General features: G+C 58.3%; 1 protein-coding gene across 2 annotated transcripts in view; it reads right to left on the reverse strand.

Moving 5' to 3' along the window:
- NFATC1 (nuclear factor of activated T cells 1) overlaps nucleotides 1-19,166 on the reverse strand; it is a 106,599-nt gene extending 87,433 nt beyond the window's left edge. Inside the window, exons 1-2 of one of the 2 annotated variants that reach the window (XM_028095633.2) lie at nucleotides 14,886-15,161; nucleotides 3,518-4,610 (exon numbers count right to left, since the gene is read on the reverse strand). In XM_028095633.2, coding sequence (XP_027951434.1) covers nucleotides 3,518-4,610; nucleotides 14,886-14,973 — 1,181 coding nt within the window. In that variant the 5' untranslated portion in view covers nucleotides 14,974-15,161. Of the gene's footprint in view, nucleotides 1-3,517; nucleotides 4,611-14,885; nucleotides 15,162-19,024 lie in introns of those variants that run through there. The other variant, XM_088019639.1, reaches the window with a different exon arrangement.
- Nucleotides 19,167-21,495: the final 2,329 nt, after the last annotated feature.

Genomic DNA, 21,495 nt, shown 5'->3' on the forward strand with positions numbered 1-21,495 from the left:
CCCCAGCCTCCACCCACCCGCCGGCTGGCATTGACTGACGGAGCTGCAGTCGTCAGGCTCACCTTTCAAGCTACAAGTCAGGACGTACTGCAAAGCACCTTCTCTAAGTGTCAGCTGTGAACTCCGTGAAACCAGAAAGAAACTGCACAAGAGGTAAAGATGTCTAAGTCTCTGAAAAGCTGCTCAAAGCTCAGACCTCTCATACCACGTCCTTGTGTGGCAAAGCAGTACACAGACGGCCCTCCCCAGTCCCCACCCCGCCTCTGCACACGCGGCCCTCCCCAGCCCCCACCCCCCACCCCGCCTCTGCACATGCGCCCCCCCCGCCGCCGCCACCAGCTGCCTCTAGCAGTGGGGTCAAGCCTGACCTGGAAGCTGGCTGTTACCACGGGCATCATCAGCACAGAAACTCTCTCCTTTCTGAAGGGACTTAAAATAGAGAGCTTACAATTCTGGGTTTTGGGGGTGCTCTACCATGTCACTGTGATTTCTGGGCATTTCCCAAGCTTTAAGAAGTATCATTCTATTAAACTCTAAAAGAAATTTAAACTATAAAACTATGAAGTTTTATCAAATACTATGGTTAGTTTCAGGAACAACATAATTTTTTCAACTGCAGTAAGAATTAGGTATCATTTTTGACTGCTGTGGGCCTATCAGAACGCTCTGCACAGAGGGGCCACCATAAATGCTGTATGGACAAAAAGGACCCCACAGGGAAAAGATCCCAGAGCATCCAAAGTCCCTGGGAAAGGCTACTGTTGCATGCTTTTCATTAAAAAGCTCCTTTTCCTGGCAGGATGGAATTAAAAGCTCACGCAGTGACAGGAAAGGCAGATGGGTGACAAACCCTCCATCCAGATTCTGGAGATTGTTCAACACGTGGCCCTGGGGTTACACAGCGGAGACCCTGCTGACGTCCTCGGCGCGGGCAGGAGGGGGGCAGGAAGTCTGGTGGGGCCACCCCCGCCTGCCGGTACAACGCCCTGACCTCTCATTTGACCCTGGCCCCAGCTGACCTGGGGCACCAGCTGACAGGACCTTGCGGAACAGAACAAGGGACCAGGAAACACATTTCAGTGTGGAACCAAAACAGGGGGAAAGGTTAGCTTCCAACCTCCTGAGGGAAGCTGGGAGCCTCTGCAGGTTGTGTTTGCTCGCCGAGCTCACAGGAATGTTAGGCGCCCACTGCCCCCACCCCGCCCCCATCGGGGAGCTCTGTGATGGGGACGGGTCCCCAGGACCACATGATGACCGCTAAGACTCTGAACACAGACGAAGACAGAGGTGTGTGTCCCGATTACACAGTCAGACTCATCTGGTCTGCACCCACGGCGACCGCCAGGAACACCCGAATCCCCGCAGACGCCCCGCGGCCGAGTGAGCCTCCAAAGAGGAGGCAATGGGCCCTTGTTAAAGGCAGCCTGCCGTCCTCATGCAGAAGTGAAGCTGGGTGTTCTGGGCTGAACTGCGGGTCCCGCAAAATTCAGGGGTTAGAGTCCTCACCCCAGGACCTCAGAATGTGACCGAGTTTGGACACAGGGTCACATTACAGCAAGGTCACCGGGTGGGCCCTGGTCCAGTAGCTGGCACCCTTGTAAACAGGGGACATCTGGACACAGACAGAAGCACAGAAGAAACGCAGCCGTCTGGGCCTCAGAAGGAGCCAACCCCCTGGCGCCCAAAGCTCGGACCATGGGAAACAAGTATCTGCTGTGTGAGCTGCCGGCCTGCGGCACTATGACCGCGGCCCGAGCACAGACCGACACACAGGGCTGACCAACGAAGCCACGTAGCCCTATGCCACCTTTCCACATGTGGTCTGACCTCAAGGGTCCAGTGAGGGCCCGTTCTGAGTGACTGTGGCCTTCACGGTCCCTGAAAACGCAGGTGGTCGTAACCTGTACCGTGGGAACCCGTGGGAACCCGTGTGTCGAGATAATTAGCTTCAAAATAGTCTTATCTTTACTTAAAAATTATAAGGAGAGTGCAGTGGGCATAAACTGTTCTTTTAAAAGTTTTTTAAATGCCTCCAAACAGGTTTAAATTCCCATGTTCATGAATTTAAGCCAGGTGCTGAGATATGGTTTTTTTTTTTTAATGAGACCTATGAATATACTAGGCTCTTGAGCTTTAGAGAATGAAAGCGTAAGTTGGGATAGAAACGTGGACCCATCCTAACAAAAGTCAAGAGAAATCAGGGGTAATCCTTGCTTTCATGTTTTCTCTTCACTGACTCCTAGTCTATACCTCAGGCAAAGGTGGCCTTGACTGTGGTCTGATTGCTTTAGAAACTGTCAGTCTCACATTGGGTTTCTGCCACAGACTTTCAGAAGGTTTAGCTGCATTTGCCCGGAACCTACAACTGAATGACCCCCCTTGCAGCTGCGCCTGCCTCACAGGCCCTCGCTGCGGAAGGAGGCTCTGAGCAGAGCCGAGCAAATTCTGTGTCGAGTCACCCTGTCGACTGGCTTCCCTCACCACAGGGCGCACACTGCTGGAACCGTGGGTCCCTCTCCCCAGGGCTGCTTCCAGAAGGCCCTTCAACGACAAAGGCACAGGAAAAACAAATGGCTGAGCCCAGGGTACCCGGCACCGCCCGCAGAAGCATGTGTGCTTCCCGGGCGGGGGGCGGGGTGCGCCCTGTGAGGGGAGGCACGTTTTCATGCCTGATAAAAATCCTGGAGCAGAAAGCATTCTGCCAGGGGTCATTAGTGGCCCACCTGTTGGGAAAGCTGTTTAGTTAAAAATAAAAACAGAGGGCTGAGTAAGTGGACCCAGTGGAGTGGCCCCAGCCTGCACACTGCTAGAAAGAAAAATCAACAACCCGAGCCGCGGCACTGGGAGCACGCTTGAGCTCTCCGTCGCCAGACTGCCGGGGGGTGGGCGCCCATCTCCTGGGACCAGGCCGCCACGTTGTTCTCCAAAGGCGGGCAGGGCGGACTGCGGGAGCAACTGCGGGGAGCGGGGTTTGTCGCTCTGGGGAATCGCTGAGCCAAGGCCCCATCTGCACCCGCGCAATGGCAGCAATTAGGTGGGAGAAAGGAAATGGGGGAGCAGCAGAGGCAAACACACAAACAGGAGAGGGGCCGTTTGGTTTTACTAAAAAAAAAAAAAAAAAAAAAAACCCAAAAAACTGAGTGCACGTGTGTGCAAGCCCTTGTAAGGGGCTGACCTGTCCCCACCAGAATTCACGTGCTGGAGTCCTACCCCCCGCACCTCAGAATACGGCCAGGTTAGGGCACGGGACCTTGAAGGAGGTCATTCGATGAGGGTGAGGTCTTCAGAGTGTCCTCGTAAAAAGGGGGGTCTGAATAGAGACACACGCGAGGAGAGTGCCGCACAGCGTTTAGGCAGAGATGGAAGGTGCTTCTCAAGCCAGAGGAGGCCAGCGCTCTGCGGCACGCCCGACGCCAGGGAGGCCTCAGGAGGAAGGAGCCCCGCGGGCACCTGCATCCGGACCACCGCCCCCAGGCCATGAGAACCCGGCTCTGCGGCTGGCCGCGCGCCCGCTCACCTGGTGTAGGACGCCGGGGACCGGGGCCGGGCCCACTGGTATGGGTGCTGCGGCACCGACAGGTACTGGTCACAGAACGCACCCTTCCGGATGTGCTGGAAGGACAGGAACTCTTCGGGCAGGAACTCGGACGTGGGTGGCGTGGTCCCCAGGTCCTCACCCACTGGCTCCACCTTGAGCGCCACAGAGGGACAGTGGTCCAGGGCAGTCTTGCGCGCTTTCACCGGGACGCCGTCCAGCTCCAGGCTGCTGTCGGTGCTGAGGGCGTTGATGGCGGCCACGATAGCAGAGCTCGTGTACTGCGTGCTGTTGCCCAGCCAGGTGTCGTCGGTGACGCTGACCCGCGGCGAGCTGCGTGGGGACGGTGTGGGTGAGTGGTGTGGGGAGCCAGACAGCTGCCGGCCATTGAGGCCATATTTCCTCTTGTTGCAGGGGGACGGGGGCCGGGACGTGCGGGCCCCCAACCAGCTCTCCTCCGTGACGCTTGCGCGAGGCGAGGTGCAGGGTGAGTGTCTGGGGGAGCTGAGCAGGCCGCAGGCCCCCAGGCCACGGGGGAAACCGTCCTCAGGGTCCGTGGTCTTGGGGGACACACAGGGTGACTGCCATGGGGACGTCTGTGGGGATGCATAGGGGTACGAGAAGCCAGACTCGAAGGACGAGGCCTCAGAGTTGCAGCTACGGGATGACAGGCTGCTGGCCGGGCTCAGGCAGGAGGGGTCACGGTAGGCCTCCAGGCTGGGCAGACCCAGAGTGGCCGTGCACGGGGGCCGCTGGGAGCCGGGAGGGACGTCTTCTACCTCTGCATCATGGAAAAACTGGTTGCTGCCGTGGTGCAGTCCCAGGTACGAGGTGATCTCGATGCGAGGACTCTCCAGGGCCGGGGCCCCGTTGGGCCTGACGTGGCCAGAGGAGAGGAAGCAGCTCGAGGGCCTGCTGTCCACCGCCCCACCATAGCCTGGGGGCTGACTTGCCGCAGCGGCCGGCATGCCTGGGGCCGAGGTCTGCAGGTCGTGGCATGGAGCTGGCAGCGAGGGGCGAGCCGAGCCAGGAGGCAGAGCAGAGCTGATGCTCGAGGACGCGTAACTATAGTGCTCTAGAAAGGGGACAGAGAAGATGGCGTGAGGGGCCAGTCGGCAGGAAATACACCCACAGCTTAGTGAGCCCGTCAGCGCCGCACACGCCCAGGCCTGGACCCCAGGGCACAGCCGCTGAAACGCCACTCAGCTCGTACTGCTCCCAAGGGCCCCCCTGGCCCACAAGGCCCGTACCCAGCCTCCCCTCCCTGCTCTCCAGCACAAGGGCACTCACTGCCCCTCCCACCACCCTCGGGCGTCCACTGGCTTCCCTCTGCCCCAAGTGTACAGCCATTAGAGAGCCACCCCCCTCCTTCCTTCCCTCTTCTCTTCATGCAAAGACTGCCTTCCCCAGCCACCTTCCCAGATTTCAGTCCCCAACCCAACACCGTGTCATCCTCCCCAGCTGATCTCTTCCTCAACACTTAGCATCCTCTTGTCCATCTTCTCTTTCACCAGGAGAAAGTAAGTTCTGTGAGGGCAGGAACCTTTGCCTGCCTTAGTTGACTTTGCTTCATGGCTGTCTTCAGAGCCTAAGACTGTGCCTGGCACATAAAAGGTCCCCAATTTGTTAAACAGATGGATGGATGGGTGGGTGGGTGGGTGGGTGGGTGGATGGATGGATGATGGATGGATGGATGATGGATGGATGGTTGGATGGATGGATGATGGATGGATGGATGGATGGGTGGATGATGGATGGATGGATGATGGATGGATGGATGGATGATGGATGGATGGATGGATGGATGGGTGGATGATGGATGGATGGATGGATGGATGGATGGATGATGGATGGATGGATGATGGATGGATGGATGGATGATGGATGGATGGATGGATGATGGATGGATGGATGATGGATGGATGATGGATGGATGGATGGATGATGGATGGATGGATGATGGATGGATGGATGATGGATGGATGGATGATGGATGGATAGATGGATGGATGGATGGATGATGGATGGATGGATGATGGATGGATGGATGGATGGATGATGGATGGATGGATGATGGATGATGGATGGATGGATGATGGATGGATGGATGATGGATGGATGGATGATGGATGGATAGATGGATGGATGGATGGATGATGGATGGATGGATGATGGATGGATGGATGATGGATGGATGGATGATGGATGGATGGATGGATGGATGGATGGATGATGGATGGATGGATGATGGATGGATGGATGATGGATGGATGGATGGGTGGGTGGGTGGATGGATGGATGGATGGATGATGGATGGATGGATGATGGATGGATGGATGGATGGATGATGGATGGATGGATGGATGGATGATGGATGGATGGATGGATGGATGGATGGATGGATGATGGATGGATGGATGATGGATGGATGGATGATGGATGGTTGGATGGATGGATGATGGATGGATGGATGGATGATGGATGGATGGATGGATGAGTGGATGATGGATGGATGGATGATGGATGGATGGATGGATGGGTGGGTGGGTAGATGGATGGATGGATGGGGGGATGGGTAGGTGGATGGAGGGATGGATGGGTGAGGGGGTGGATGTGTGGGTGGATGGAGGGATGGGTGGATGGATGGTGGATGGGTGGGTGACTGGGTGGGTGAATGGTTGGGTGGGTGGTGGATAGGGGGGTGGGTGGTGGATAGGGGGTTGGGTGGAGGGATGGGCGGGTGGGTGGAGGGATGGGTGGGTTTTACCTATAGGAACCTGGACATTTAAAGAGATTTAATAAGCTAATCACTGTCAAGGTGCCCTAACCAGTAGCTACAAAGAAAACACCTCAAGGATCAGATAGAAACATAGATTCTGGGGTCTCTCTCATGTAAATTCTGATGGTAGTTCATGGCCTAGGAATCCGTTTCAAAAAAAAAAAAGAGGACATTGATGCACAGCTAAATTTACGAATCATTATGTTAATTATAACCTCAATAAGCTATATTTTAAAAATCATTACTGGCATAATTAGTAATTTTTAACAAAAAACCACATTTCTGGATTTCCTATTTGAAAAGACATTTTACAACATCTTGGTACCTCATTACCGTGCACCTAGGGAAGAGTGTTCCAAGTCTCTAAATAATGGAAGCGCACATGGAAACCGGACACCGGCCCTGGGTCAGCTCACTGCCCTGAAGGTACGTGGTTCCGTGACAGGGCTTCCTTCCGCGGTGCCGTGACCAGAAACCCACACAGACCAACCGCGGGAAATCAAGGGTCTTGGAGTACTGGCTGAAACCCCACCGTGTTTATGGACAGAAACGGGCCTCGCACCCCAAACAGATGGGCGTCTACGTCTGCTATTGCTTATTTCCGGAAGGAGCCATTCGGCCGCTCCTTCTGGCAATCAGGTTCTCACAGTCTCCGCTATTAAGAAGCTCTTGCTTCTACTGCTCGGAAAGCCCCCAGGAAAACCTGTTTGCCTGTGTTCCTCCAGACCCCTCACAGGTGGCCTGGAGAGAGCACACAGGCCCGCCCCCTTTCCAAGAGGGCATCAGCGTCTGTGCCAAAACGCCCTGGGGGAGAGAGCCCTGCCAAAGAGGGAGCCGACCAGAAGCTTCGAGGGACAGGAAGTGGTCCCCTCAGGACGGCTGGGCCTGGATAAGCCCTCGAGCTCATGCACCCAGCGACCCAGCCGCCTGTCTCCAGTGGCGGTCCCCAGTCTGCTCCCACGGACCGCGGGGCAAGCAGGAACCCCGACACGGGGCGCAAGAAAAGCAGCAGGCCCTCATTTCCCCAGGGCAGGAGGCGGGGCGCTGGGCTTCCCACCACCTGCCCCCGTGCCGCCAGCCCTGGGACCGTGTCCCACGCTCACCAGCGCTTCCGGCATCCCAGTCACACCCTCACATGCTTACGGGCAGCCTGAACACACACACCGCCGTCAAAAGTTTAGAATCACAGTCTTTGTAAAAATCAAACAAGGAGTTAAAAACCCAGGCACTTCACAGAGGTCAAGGTTCCTCAGGAAGAGGTGGCCTAGGGGCCACAGGGGCCACCCGTGCACATCTGCCTTCAACACTTCCCCACCCGCACACCTGACAGACGGCCGCACAGGTGCCTGATGGGGCGTCGTCCAGAGGGATCTGGGCAGCAGGGGCATGGGGCGGCAGGCCCCGCAGAAGGCAGGCTGATCCTCGGGAGGGTCTGCCCCACACACAGGACCCGTCAGGAGCTCCAGGGGCATGAACACTAATCACCATTCCCTCACTGAAAGGCATCTGAGAGATTCACCTCCACCCAAAATTACTCATTTCCAGCCTTGAGCACGTTAGTGCACGACTGTCATGCACTGTACGTACATGTATTTCCACTCATACACACATCTCCACGCGTGTGCTCCACACGTGCATACAGGTATGGCTCACGCACACCTACAGACGCCGACCAATCTGACCAGCACAGGGAGTGACAAGCTGAGTGTGCGCGGCACATCCTGTCATCACGGGACCAATACCGAGGACATTAACGAAGTGAGCGTGAGTTTGCTTTACACACTCAGAAGCCAGGAATTTTAGGACGTAGACTTCCACAGATAACTCTATCATGTCTGACATATAATCAGAGCTGAGTTAAAGAGATGTTTGCTTCCCTCCATCCCTGGCATCTGGTTCACGATTGGCCACCGACTCCCGCCTTCTGGGCCACCATGTGTGCTAAGGCATCTTGAACCCATGTTTTCCCAACAGCGGCTGGTCCAGGCTGCACACCCCTTTCTGGCCGATGTCCCAGCCCAGCCCCTCCTGCTCCGTGTCTGCCCCCAACACCCCTGGGGGGCCACCTCCGCCAAGGTGGCCGTCACCCTGTGCTGGCCGCACACACCTTCCTGGGCCCACAGAGAGAGAACCACGGTGCCACTCTGCTGTGGTCTCAGCTCCCCTTTGGCTTCTGGGGTGGATGACACACCCCGGGGGCCCCCAAAGAGCCCACAGGCACGAGGGGCTATGCCTTGTCTGCGGGGGTGTCCAAACAGCAGCCGTGAGGTGTGTGGCCTGCCTGCTCCCAGAGCATCTCTGACCTTGAGGCGCCAACGTCCTAACAACAGGGACAACCTCGCCAGACCTTCCCAGACAGACGAGGCGCCCCAGGCCCTGGCCCACCCCCGCTGGTGTGAACACCTGTACTGTGGGCCCTGCATTGGAGCCCCTGTACCTGTGGGAGGCACGAGGACCTAGCATCCGGGGAAGAATGTGTTTCCATGTTAAAGAGAAACCACCAAGTATGGCGGACAAAGCAGGACGCGTGAGGCTGGTGGGAACTATTAGATGCCGTGTGGAGTACAGACATGTGTCATGAAGCCACGCCCGCAAGGAGTCCGTGATGCCCCTGCGAAGGGCCCCCAGGCCTCCCCAGCTCCCAGGACTCTCCCAGGTTGTCCGACATCCAGGGAGGTTTCATGGACCGTTCCCTGAGTTTCCTGCCCCAGTTAAAAGAGTATTATGTGTGTCTACAATATATGTTAAGAGATGGGGCGCCTGTGGCTGGCTCAGTTGGAAGAGCGTGCAGCTCTTGATCTCGGGGTTGTGAGTTTGAGCCCACATTGGGAGTAGACTAGTTAAAAAATTAAAAATCAACTTAGAAGAGAGAGCTGAGCCCACGGTTGCACTAACATTTGTTGGCAGGAAGGTAATCCCAAGATTTAAAAAACAAATCCTAGCAATCAGTGGAGCAGGTCTGGGGGCCTCCCCACCAGCTGCCCCCGGGACTCAGCCCCTGTACCTGGGTGGCTGGAGTCCGAGGCTCCAACTGCACAGGGCAGTACAGGCACTGGGGGTTCTGGGTGAAATGGCAGAGTGAGGCGGGTCTGACCAGTGTGCGCATGAGCACAATCTTCTCAAGGGTCTGGACGACACAGGGTGTAGGACAGAAAGCACCCCCCGACTCCCAGAACTTCCTAAGAGGGGCCTTTATGTAAACCAGTCTGTCAATAATCAGAATTCGATGAGAAAAGAAAAAAACATAAAGTTTTATTAAAAAAAAAAGACTCACTTAAAGCGTGACTTTTCCTTAATTAAACAAATTACAAAATGAAAGCCTTAAATGCCTGAACTTCATTACGAACACTCAACCAAAGAGTTGGGGGCTGCTGGATAATAAAGGTCTCTCTTCTAGAACAAACACACATGCAAGGGGGAGGTCCCAGCTCGCCCCCTGGGCCCCGGGTGCTGTCTCCCGCCGCGGGAGGCACCTCGCCCTGCCCTCCCTCCCACCCGGTTTGCTTTCATTACCCACCTAAAACGTATTCAAATCTGAATTATTTCACTATTCAAAGGATTACATTTACATGGAATGAAGATATTTCCAGTCACCTTCTTAACAATCCCGAGATGTTCAGGCTGATTCCCGTCACATCAGGAGCCACTTAAAGTGCTCAGCACCCGTTAGGGTCACTTTCTGCCGCCTGGCTGTTTGCCAAGGATCGTTCATTAAATTACAGCGCAGGTGAATACAAAAAAACTGCCCCAGTTAAAGCAAGTATCATGGAGAGCATATTCAAAACGGTTCACTGCACTAACCAGTAATAAAAGCGTGGCTCATCCTCTGAAGACATGACCTGCCCCCTGCCTCCTGGTTCTCACATGTCCACCCTGGAGTCGCAAAGCCCCGGGCAAGGTGCTCTGGGGACCCGAGGATGGACACCAGGGTGGGCGGAGGATGCGTGCGGCACCCAGGCTGGTCCAGCACTCGGCAAATTCACGCTGGAGTTGTCAAAAGGATTTCCTCTCATTCTGAGAAAGAATTTATTTCAGAACCAGGCAATTTTGTCATTTCTGATCAACCACCAAAAAGGTATATCCATGTCCTTTCTACCGAAGCCAACAGCATCTGCGCCCAGCACCTGCCCTCCGTGGGCCCAGCGCGCTAGGCAGATGCAGCAGCCCGGGCTCCCCTGGTCTCCCACAAACTGAGACGCCCAGCCTGGCTTCTCCCCTCTGGCATCTGCTGGCGTCGAACCCCAGGACACGAAGCTGGATGGAGAAGCCGAGCGGCTGGGACGCAGGGTCCTGCCCTCCAAGAGGCCTGAGCAGACATCCCCACCGGGGGCACTGCGAAGCTACCAGGCAGCGGGATGAGAATTTCCCAGGTAATGGAAACAAAACAACACAACACAAAACCAAAACACACTCCTGCCCGGAGCTTGCTGCAGGGCGCTGTTTACACTGAGCACCTGGGAGGCACTGCGTCGGCGGCCAGGGCCAGGGCGGCCGTGGGGGACACACAGAAGTGCATGGAGCCATCGGGGGCTCAACAACCTGCCAGAAGAAAGATCACTCAGGCCAGGAGAACGGCCTCGTCACACCAGCACACACTGCTGTGAGTTCCAGAAACAAGCACACCTCGCCTTTCATCGGGTCCTCGGTCCAGCCCAGTGCCCCTGCGCACCACACCTTGCGGGGGTGCCCTGACAATGCCCCCCTGCACAGCACAGCTCATGGGGTGCCCTGACGGTGCCCCCTGCACCCCCCTGCACAGCACAGCTCACGGGGGGGCCCTGATGGCATCCCCTACACACATCTTGTCACCTCAGGCTTCCACCTTCTCATTCCCTGTTTTTGAAGAACCAAGAAACATCCAAGTTGTTTGTTATCAGCTTCAGTGCTCCTTGATAAAGATACAAAATTAAAAAGTCCTACAAAGAACCATCCTGGAGAGAACATCTCTGGAACTTTGGAACAAACTGTAGAGGGTGCGCTGCCCAGAGGACGCGTGTGGATGCCTGTCCCACAAGTGGAGGGTGCCCCCTGAGATCCCTGCTTGGGTGCAGGGCCCACCCGCCCCGAGTCCCCGGCACCAGAGACCCTGGCCTCCTCCCATCACCGACACACTGCTGGGCACGGAGTCAGGAATAAAGGTCCCTCCAAAGACTCCCCTCTCTGCGTGAACTGGACGGGCCGCCCGCGGCGCCCAGCTGCAGACCTGCCTTCTTGGGGCGTGAGGCGGCCTGTCTGCTGGGGACAGTCCAGCTCCGACCCAGAGGCCTGGCCAACTTCCTCCAGAGTTGCCAGGGCAACAGCCCTGGCAGCTTTGGGGCCAAAATCGCTTAGAACACAGGAGCGCGGTGGGAAGCAGGACCACGCCCGCCTCCCAGCCCACAGTGAGCAGCTATTTCCTGAGACCGAAGGGACGGGCCTCCTTGCCCCCTCCTCTCCGGAGAGGGACAGCCTCCGCCCAGCCAGCCTTCTGCCCACGGGGTTCAGGGCCCGTGGCCTCAGGGACACACGGAGGCCCTGGGAGAGCAAACAACACTCTTGCCCAGCCCTGGGGCAAATTATTAAAAATTCGCTTTTCTTTCTCTCAACTAACGGTTTCTATTTGCTCCTACCGAGCACTGTGGAAAAGGACTCCAGCCCTGAAGCCCTGGGGAAGACACGAGCCCTGGGGCTGCCACAGGCCTGAGGGGGGCACGCAGTGACGGGAGTGACCACGCGCGCAGAGGCTCCCCCCCCCCCCCCGCACTGACTCCTCGAAGCGGAGGACGCTGCTCACAGCGCGGGGGACCGTGACAGACGCCAGGGAGCACAGCCACCGTGGCCAGGGCTCCCGTGCCCTTGGACAGAGGGCCCAGCCCCGTGTGCGGTATGATCTGTAAGGGCTGTGTTACCTCGCCTCACGGCCCAACTCAGTGTGAGTCACCCGTTCACGTATTTATATCCAGGCTCATTCCAGAAATAATGTGAAGCCGTTTCTATCATCCATTAAGGGCTGGAGAATTCAACGTAACAATTTAATACAACAATGTGATAATTAACTTAATATTTAATAATTACAATATAATTAATAAAAACAAAAACAAAAGACTTCACTAATAATCGCCAAAACCCGGAAGCAACCACAGACGTCCTTCGGAAGGTGATGGATTCATACACTGTGCTGCATCCAGACAATGGGATATTGCTCAGCCCTAAACAGAAATGAGCTACAAGCCACGGAAAAGACACAGAGAAAACTTGAGTGCGATTCACTAAGTGCAAGAAGCCAGTCTGAAAAGGCTACGTCCTGTAGGACTCCAACTTAAGACGTTCTGGAAAAGGCAGAACCATGGAGACAGTACAGACCCGTGGTGGCCAGGAGCTGGGGATGGATGGAGGGATGTGCAGGCCGAGCACGGGGGATTTCCAGGGCGGTGAGTCTCCTCCGTAGGTAGTGTTATGCCGGATACGTGACATCGTGCGTTTGGGAAAGCCCGAACACACTCGCACCGCCGAGAGTGAGCCCTAATGTCCACTGTGGGCTGTGGGCGAGAATGGCGCGTCCACGGACGTCCCACGCAGTTAACAGGTGCTGCACTCTGGGCAGGTGTTAAATGATGGGGCAGCTGAGGTATGTCAGGGCAGGGGGTCTAGGGGAGAGCTCTCTACCTTCCTCTCGATTCTGCTGTGAACCTAAAACTGCTCTTAAAAAATAATCTTAACAAAATGAAGGAAGAAAACATGAATATCTGTCAGAAAAATATGTTAAAAAAATGAATGTTTTCTAGCAATTTCTAACACATGACGAGGGGAAGAAGCCTTTCTTTTCTCCGCCTGGCCTCCTCTGCCCAGAGCTGTCTCCAAGCTGCCTGAGGCCTCCCTTCTCCCAGAGCCTGGTGAATGCTGGGCCCCAGGCACCCGGATCCTGGAGGCCTTCCTGAAGGAGGCTTTCACCGGACTGTGCCCCCCTGGGAGCCTGGGGCTAGGGCATTGACTTAGCCAAGATGATTAAAGGCAGCCTTAAGAACGTTACTGGCTCACGGATCAGTCAGGAGTTTGGAGCAGACATTCTGGGAGGCACAAGGAGGCGGTGAGGCCCTCCCTGGCTCTCGGAGCCCCCAGTCACGGAAGGCACAGAGCCTGTGCCCTGTGCACACCAGCCTTCCAGCACGGCAGCAGCCCTGAGGGCGCAGGGACGGTCCCCGAGAGCCACAGGGCCCAGGACCGCAGAGGGAGGCCTGTCCAGACAGGCTGTCACGCCATACAGTGGTCTTCACCCCGCGCCTCTCACCAGACACCTGCTAAGAGGACTGAGCCTGGGCGATGCAGATCCTGGGACGGGGCGCTCCGGGAGAGCAGCACGGCCTGCCAGACCCGGGCAGCAAAGCAAGGAGGCCTCGGAGACCATTTCTCCACTTCCATCCCGGGCCAGACGACTGCCTTGGCTCCTGCCGACCCCGGAGGCCTGGAGACCCACCGCCGCCGAAGATGAAGCCGGGGCGCGGATAACAAAGTTCAGGCAGCCTCTGCCTGGTTGGAACGTTTATTTTTTAAAAATGAGCAGGACGTTACAGTTTTTTAAAAGAGGGGTGGTGAACGACATGGAAAATATTATACAATCACCACAGAGACGCCGTCGTGTGCGAGCCAAGTGTGCCGCGGGCAGCTTCCTCACTCTCCGCCACGTGGGCAGGACAGAAAGGAGAGGTGGGGGCCAGTGCTGGGGTCTCCCCCCCCGGACCCAACCCCCCAGACACTGCCGGCAGCCTGAGCTGGCTGGGATTATTCGGTAGCTCACACCCTTACTCAAGAGCATCCACTCCAGAAACCTGGAGGTTTCCTTTATTTGTTGTTTAACTGAAACCTTTATTTTTGCAGAGAAGAGAAAATGAAAGAGAAAAGGGCTCCGAGCCCCTGAGGGCTGGTTCCACTTAACGCTGCTTCTGGGAGGGGCCAGGGGCCCGAGGGTGCTCAGGGACAGGTCTGGAGGGGCTCCATGGCCTCCTGCCCTCTGGCAATGGCTGCTCACCACCTGTCCCTCGACAGTGTCCAAGTCCAGGGCCTTGGACACTTGTGTCCCCTGGTGTCAGCAGCCTGGAGGAGACACTCCTCCAGCAGGACTGCTCGGCAGACCCCACACACGTGTGACCCACAGGCAGGAGACCTCACCTCCTGACCCCGAAGTCCACACTGAGCAACACACGAGAGTGCTGGCCTCTCCCAGCCACCCACAACTCCCCATTACACTGGATCCCTTTTAGTAGGTTCCCCAGCGTCGTGGGGGCAGGGCACCCCCCAGGCCAGCCCATCGCGACTTCGTCTGGTTCCTGCACCCCCCGGCCCAGACCCCTGCACACCGGGGGGACCCTGCACCCCAACCCCAAATACCACCCCAGGTCCCTGCACCCCCTGATCCTGCACGTCAGAACCGCACCCCCGCCCCTGCATCCCCCAGGCCCTGCACCCCGCACCACCCCCAGCCCTGCACCCCCGGGGTCCTGCACCTCCGGCCCTGCAGGCTCGAACACAGCACTCCAACGGCCCTGCACCCCTCGCCCGCGCCCCCCCCTTTTCCCAGGCCCCGCGCGGACCCACCTGGGGCAGCGGCGGTGCCTTCGTCGCTCTGGTTAAACTCGAAAAGGAAATCGAAGTCGAACTCCTGGTCCTCCTCCAGCCCTGTCATGTTGGTACGGGGCAGGTCGGGGTTGGGGTCCGCGGAGGGGCTCGGGGTCCAGGGTCTGGGGTCAGGGTCCGGGCCGGGTCAGGTCGGGGTCTGGGGTTTCGGGGGCCGGGACCCCGGGTCGGGGTCGGTCGGGGTCGGGGCCCGGGTCGCGGCCCCGGCCGCCGGCACCTGTGGTCGCGCCGCCCCGGGCTCGGCTACGCCGGGCGCCGGGCCGCGCGTCCCCGGGTAACGTGACTCCGGCCCGCGCCCCTCCCCCGCCCCCGCGCCCCTCCCCCGCCCCCCTGCTGTTTCCGGGTTGACATAAACAAGCCGCTCGCCGGCCGCCGGCTTCCGAGTTTTAAATAAACTCTCCGGGCAGCCGGGGCGCACGCGGCTCGCTCGTGTCCCCCGCCCCCCGCCCGCGCCCGGGGGTCCACGTGCACCCCGGCCCGCGCCCAGGCGGCCCGGGGGCGGGGGGCGGGCCGAGAGCCTGTGGGTGGGACCCCCGCTCGCGCCCCGCACACCCGCGCGGCCCCAAGTGGCGCAAAGATCAAGACTGATTCCCAAAGAAAGGGCCGACTGCACCCGAGCCTACTGAATTTGTGTAAAAGTTAAAAAACAAAACAGAACAAAACAAAAAAACGGCTTTCAAACTGCTGGGCCTCTTGTGGAGTGAGGAGTTAGCGCGTCTTGGTTGGTGCCTGAGTCTACAACATGCACGTCCGCCCGAGCGCGGACACGCAGTCCAGTGGCAGCCCGGCTGGCTTTATAAGCTGCTCTCCCTCCCACTTGGAACAAGCTAAACATATCACCCGAAAGTGCCAAGAAAATGGGAGTCCCCCATACGGATGGGAAAGGAGACTTTGCATTGTGGAGCTGTGCGCTTTGAGTTCTGGCGTCTTCCTTCCAGGCCAGCGCCCACTGCCACCGGGGCTTCCTTGTAACACCGTTCACTTTGGCCCCGCAACTTCTTAAAATACATGTTCACTCTCCTACATGTCCACAGGTAACTGCAGAGCTTTCAAAGGTTGAGTGCGCGGGCATCCAAACCCAAGGCTAGAACACGGAGCAGCCTGGCCACAGCAAACGGAGGGTAAAGGCCCATCCCCGCACAATTCTTGCCTTATGTTCTTTCTCCCAGCTGTTTGTTCTGACTGTCCCCAGTGCCTTGGCACCATGTGCAACCAACATCTGGAATAGCAGGGGGGACTTCACAGGACTCGAGAAAAAGCAGGGTAGGGTGGTACAGACGTCCATTTCTACAACTCTGCTGCCAATGAGCACGTGCCCTCCCTTCTGCCCTTTGGCCCTTTGGCCCTGCGGGTATTGCTCCTTCCGGAAGTAAATAACCGGCAAATCACTTGCGGCACCCCCGCCCCACGCCATGCTTCTCTCCCAGGACCCTTTTCAAATGGCTGGTTTTCTCCAGTGATAAACTATGGTTCACTTTGGCCTGATTTAGTTTCTAATAATAGTCCTCACTTTGAGATGTATGTTGGAGGGTTGTGTTTTAGTTAGCTTTTTTGCTGACCTTCGGGCAAATAGAGTGTTTCTGTTGAAAAGCAGCACTTCATTTTCTCTTTCCAGTTGTTTTCCCCGAAGCCGCCTCTAATCCCCACCAAAAATTTACATGGAAGTAACAGCCCTTACCGTCAGTGTAGACTACAGCTTTTTGTTCAAGGTTCAAGAGAAAGTGGGTTCACACTTCCGCATGCACAGGTGCCCACCCAGTTCCCACCTGGCCACGGGGATGGAGGCTCAGCCCCCGCTCTGCCTGAGGCTGAGCTGCCCCCCACCTGGTTTCGGATCCCCAACCAAAGTAGCCAGATGCACAGGCCAGTTTTCTAAATGCTCCTCTTACCAGCAAACCGCGCCCCCCACCCCACCGCCAGCACTGCTGAGCCTTTCAACTGGTACAAGGTTTGGAGCTACTGCCAATTCAGCAGACACTCCTGTCCCGATGAAAATGTTTAGCTTGGCGCTTCCTCTCGGCGGCTGCGGGTGTTCACGGCGCTCAGAGCTCCAGCACTGGGTGTGATAGAGCAAGGCGCTAGCACCACGGCCTTTTCTAATCTGGATTAGGAAACAAGGCCACGAAGTTAAGTGTCCGGAGAACAGAGCGCGCTTTGTTCTGCTCTGGAGAGCCCCAGGGCATTCTGTGTGGAGCAACCTCGGAATGGGTGGGTGGGTGGCTACCTACAAGGCCTTGCATTTCTCTGCATTCTCCACGCGGAAAAACAAGCACAGGGCCTTCAGAAACAACAGTGCTTAATGAGCTTCAACCCAGATGCTCATTAGACTAGAGGGAAGTGCTGGGGCATCGAGCACATTCTCACATGGGCAGCTGATGCCTTAGTCAGGCCTTGGGGAGAGGACAGATCATGTCCCCCAGCGCCCGGCCAGGCAGGCGCTGACCTGCAGGAGCCGCATGCCTCTCATCCCCTCGGCCTGGGTCCGGGAAGGACTCCATCACACTTTCTGTTGCCTAATGCTGCAGCTCTTAGAAAACATACCCACATTCACCGAGTTTACTCATTGCACCTGGGCGCTACCTCCGCAGAGGCCCTTTCAAATGCACTTTCTTAAGTAGGAAACAGGAAGAATCACCAGCACCCCATAGATGGTTTTTTTCTTGTAAAAGAGAAGAGATTATTGCGGGATGGACCACCAACTGTTCAAATCAAGAAATCTAAACTTTGAAAGACGTGCATTTTTTTAAAGCAGTATTAAAAAATATGTGGGCCGACTTTGAAAAAGGTGTCCAAGAAGTTAAGACCAAAACCTCAGCACACTTTTTAGAAATTGTTCTGATAGCAAGAGCTTGTCCCATAAATATTACCTGATGCTTACAGTTAAGTATTTCCTAAACTGGGATGAAATGGTAAGAAACATACCTCTTCTTTCACTGATACAAAACACGGAGAAAATAACTGATCTCCTTTTATTGAGGGCACACCTGGGGCTCATCCTGGTTAGGGACAGGGACTTTCTCCAAGCTGTGGGTCTCGGAGGAGAGTAGTTCTAGGGCCACTGGGGGTCCTTAGCAGGAAGGTGCCAGAAGCGGCTGCTCCCCAGAAGCCTGTCTGCCCTCAGAAAATAGTCTTCGCTACACACTGGCAAGTTTGCCGGGTTTCCTAAAATAATTTAAATAAAATCCTCCCGCACTGATGAGGCATTTGGAAAGGTGTCTCCCAGTTTCCGGGGCACATTTGCTATCCCGATCCCTAAACGGGATGTCGGTTGCCCCTTCCAGAGGCTGTTTGTTTTCAGACGCCTGCAGGAGCATACCCAGGAGGTGCTCCAGGCTGCTCGGCCAGGTGGGTGGGGTGAGGGGACTCTGCAAGACTCACTGTCAGGAGTGGCTTCAGGACAGACACTTACGCACCTTCGTGACTACAAACAAGCGGCGTAAAACTTGGCGGTCCCTTTTCACACTATCCTGACTCACTTACTACGGCTGGAACTCACGTCTATGAGGTTGCAAAATGGCTTGAATTAGGGGCTGTGTCCAGACAGCACATCTGATGCCCTTTAGTCCTGCGGGTCGAGCCACCAGCCTGACAGCGCCCGGGACGGGGAGAGACTCTGCCACCAGCAGGGCTCGGGGGAGGCGCAGACCCCCCACCTCACGTCGTGTGGCTGGTCTCTGAAACCACAGGGTGGCCTTTCCCCACTGGGGAAGAAACCGGCCCGGCTTCATTCCCAAAGAAACCTCCTTCATCGCAAAGCGTTTCTTGTGGTTGTGACGGCCCTAACCTCGCCCGGTCCCCAGACCGCCTGCGTTTGAACTGAGTTTCGGCCGCGGATCCGCCGCAAGGCTACGCTCAGCGCTGGAGAAGAGGAGACACCTATTGGCAAGAAGGCGCGCTCGAAATCAGGGCTGCTCTGGGGAAACACCAGGGGGACACCGCTTCCCAATCTGTGCCGCGCGCCCGCCGCCCGCGCCCCTCCCGGCGGCAGACCCTGGCCGCGCCTGCTCGCCCCGCCCGGGCCGGGACCCCGCGGGGCGCGGGCGGCGGGCTCGGGGCTGGGGGCGCGGGGGCCCGCGGCGGGGTCGGCCTCTCCGGCTTACCTTCCTCCGCCGACTTCATGGTGCCGCCGGAGGGCGGCGCGGGCCCCAAAGTTTCTCCGCTCCCGCAGACTGCAGCCGAAGGGCCGAGTGGAAACTTGGAAGGGACTGGAAAACTGGTACTTGGCATCCACGCGGCGGCGGCGGCGGCGAGCAGGAGGAGCAGGAAGAGCGAGAGGGGGAGCGGGAGGAGCGGGCGCTCGGCGCCGCCGCCCCGGCCAGGTCTCCCGGGAAGGCAGACCTCTTCCCCAGCGGACGCGCGCGGGCCCGGCTCAGCGCCGCCCGCCCGGGAGAACTGTCACTGAGGGGCGTGTGCGTGCGTGGCGGGCCCAGCTGCGGCCCTGGGACCCGAGCTTGGTGGCGGAGTGGCGGGGTGGCGGGGGCTTGGAGGTGTGCTCCCGCGCCCCGGTGCCCGCGCCCGGCCGCCGGATCCGGCGCGGTGACTGTGCCGGCGAGTTCGGAGTCCTCTAAGTCTCGCTCTGACGCAGGGCCGCGCTCTGCCTCCTGCCTTTTTAAAGCTGGAAAACACCTCCCCCGCCTCCCCGCCGGCCCGGCCGCTCCCGCGCCCCCTCCCTGCCGTGACATCACGCCCCCGCCCGAGCCGGCGCAGGGCCCGGAGGACAAGTCGCCGAGCGCCTGCCCTCCCCGCGCCGGGCCGCTGCTCGCCCGGCCCGCTGGGCGCACGGGGGGCGGGCCGCGTCTCACGATGCCGACGAGGGTGCGCCGGAGGCGGCTGGGGTGCACCGGGGGCGACCAGGGGCGCACTCGGAGGGCGGGGGCGCACGGGGGTCGGCGGGGGCGCACGCGGAGGGCAGGGGCGCACGGGGTGCGAATTGGGCGCACCCGGAGAACGAACCGGCCCGGACACCGGGGTCCGGCCCGTGTCCTAAGGGAGTCACACTCTGCTTTAATGAGGGGGCGGAAGGAGCAGGAGACGAGGGGGGCCTAGAGAGCCCTGCATGCTGAAGTCATTATGTAAAATCGCAGGCTTCCCCCGCTGTGGAAATTTGGAAAAGCGCTTCCACTGGCAGGCCCGAGAAAGGAAATTCCCATCCCGCTAAATTACTAACAGATTGCATGGCAGTCCCGGGACGTGGAGTTATTGTCATTTTTACTCTGTAAATATCTGAGCGACCCAGATTGCCTGTTGCGTGAGCTCGCTGGGGGGGGCGGGGAGGTCGGGGAGAACCAAGAGCGCAGCGCCCCGGGGCTCCCAGCCGCTAGCCCGGCCGCCCGGGAGGGCCTGGGGCACTTTAAGGCACGACTCTGGGGCTTCTAACCGATGGGGGAGGGGTCTGAGATTGAGAGCTGGTTTCGGGGAAAGCCTCCCCAACGCCGTCCGGTTCACTTTACACTTCTCAAAACCTCCTGCCTCTCCTCGGCGCAGTTCCCGGGCCAAAACCGGACCATATTTTCGTGTTGGCCTTGGATGCAAGGGGTTGGAGCGTTAGAGCGGTTAAAATGTCTGGTGTATAAAAATCATAAATCTGTTGCACGACACCCTTATGTGGTTTCAAATAACCCCAAAAGCAAAGTTGTGTCTGCCGCGGGGACCCGGGAGGCCTGCAGGACGCCTGTGGATGCCCCAGATGCCTCCACGCCCCGGGGCCTGGGGGAATGGGGGGGCGGTGCAACATTTGACCCGTCCGCTGAGTTTCGCTGGTTAATCGGTGCCATATTAGTAATAGAACTATAGGACGGTGCCCAGCGGAAGCGGTGCCCACGTCACCACCGCCGTCTATAGGGTTATCCAGGACGCTGGGGGCAGAATTGAAATCCCTCTTTCCACCTACGTCTTTGGCCGGGCGGGGTTGGGGGCGGGGCGGGGCCGCCGCGCACTCACGGGTGTCTGAGGGGCTGTAAGGGCACTTTCTAGGTGTCCCCACCTGAAGACCTGCTCCCACTGGGTGAACTGGGCCTGGCAGGTGCCTTGGTGCCCCAGGCCCAGGGAGAGGGTGACCCCGGGTGGATACCATAGCTGGGGTGGGAGGGAGCCTCGCGAGGACGCTGCGATCCAGGGAGACCCCACGAGGATGCTGAGACTTGGGGGACCGCTTCGGGATGCCCGAGGCTGGGTGGGGGGGGACGCGGCGAAGACGCTGAGTCTGGGAGGGGGAGGGGCGCGCATCTTGCGTGGGAGGCCGCCAGGGGGCGCCAGGGCCGCGCCGCCCTCGCCCCGCCCCTTCAAAGACGGTGCTGCCGCGGGTCCTAGTGGCTCCGCGCCTGGGGTCGGGAGGCGGGCAGGGAGGTCAGGCAAGTTGTAGTAAAATAGTGACTGAGCCCCATCCCCTCCTGCCCGCCCCTCCCGCACCGTCCCCCGCGCCCAGCCCGGCTCCTGAGCCTGGAGCCCGCCCGGCCCACGGGCTCCTCCCCCTCCTCCCCTCCTCCCCGCTCCCCTTCCTCCTCCCACCACCCTCCTCCCCTGCTCTTCCTCTACCTCCCCCCATTTCCTCATCCCTTCCTCTTCCTCCTCC

Source organism: Eumetopias jubatus, unplaced genomic scaffold (assembly GCF_037043125.1).
Source record: "Eumetopias jubatus isolate StellerSeaLion01/CBP00866 unplaced genomic scaffold, mEumJub1_p1.0 scaffold_16, whole genome shotgun sequence".
In the NCBI taxonomy this organism is placed as follows: Eukaryota; Metazoa; Chordata; class Mammalia; order Carnivora; family Otariidae; genus Eumetopias; species Eumetopias jubatus.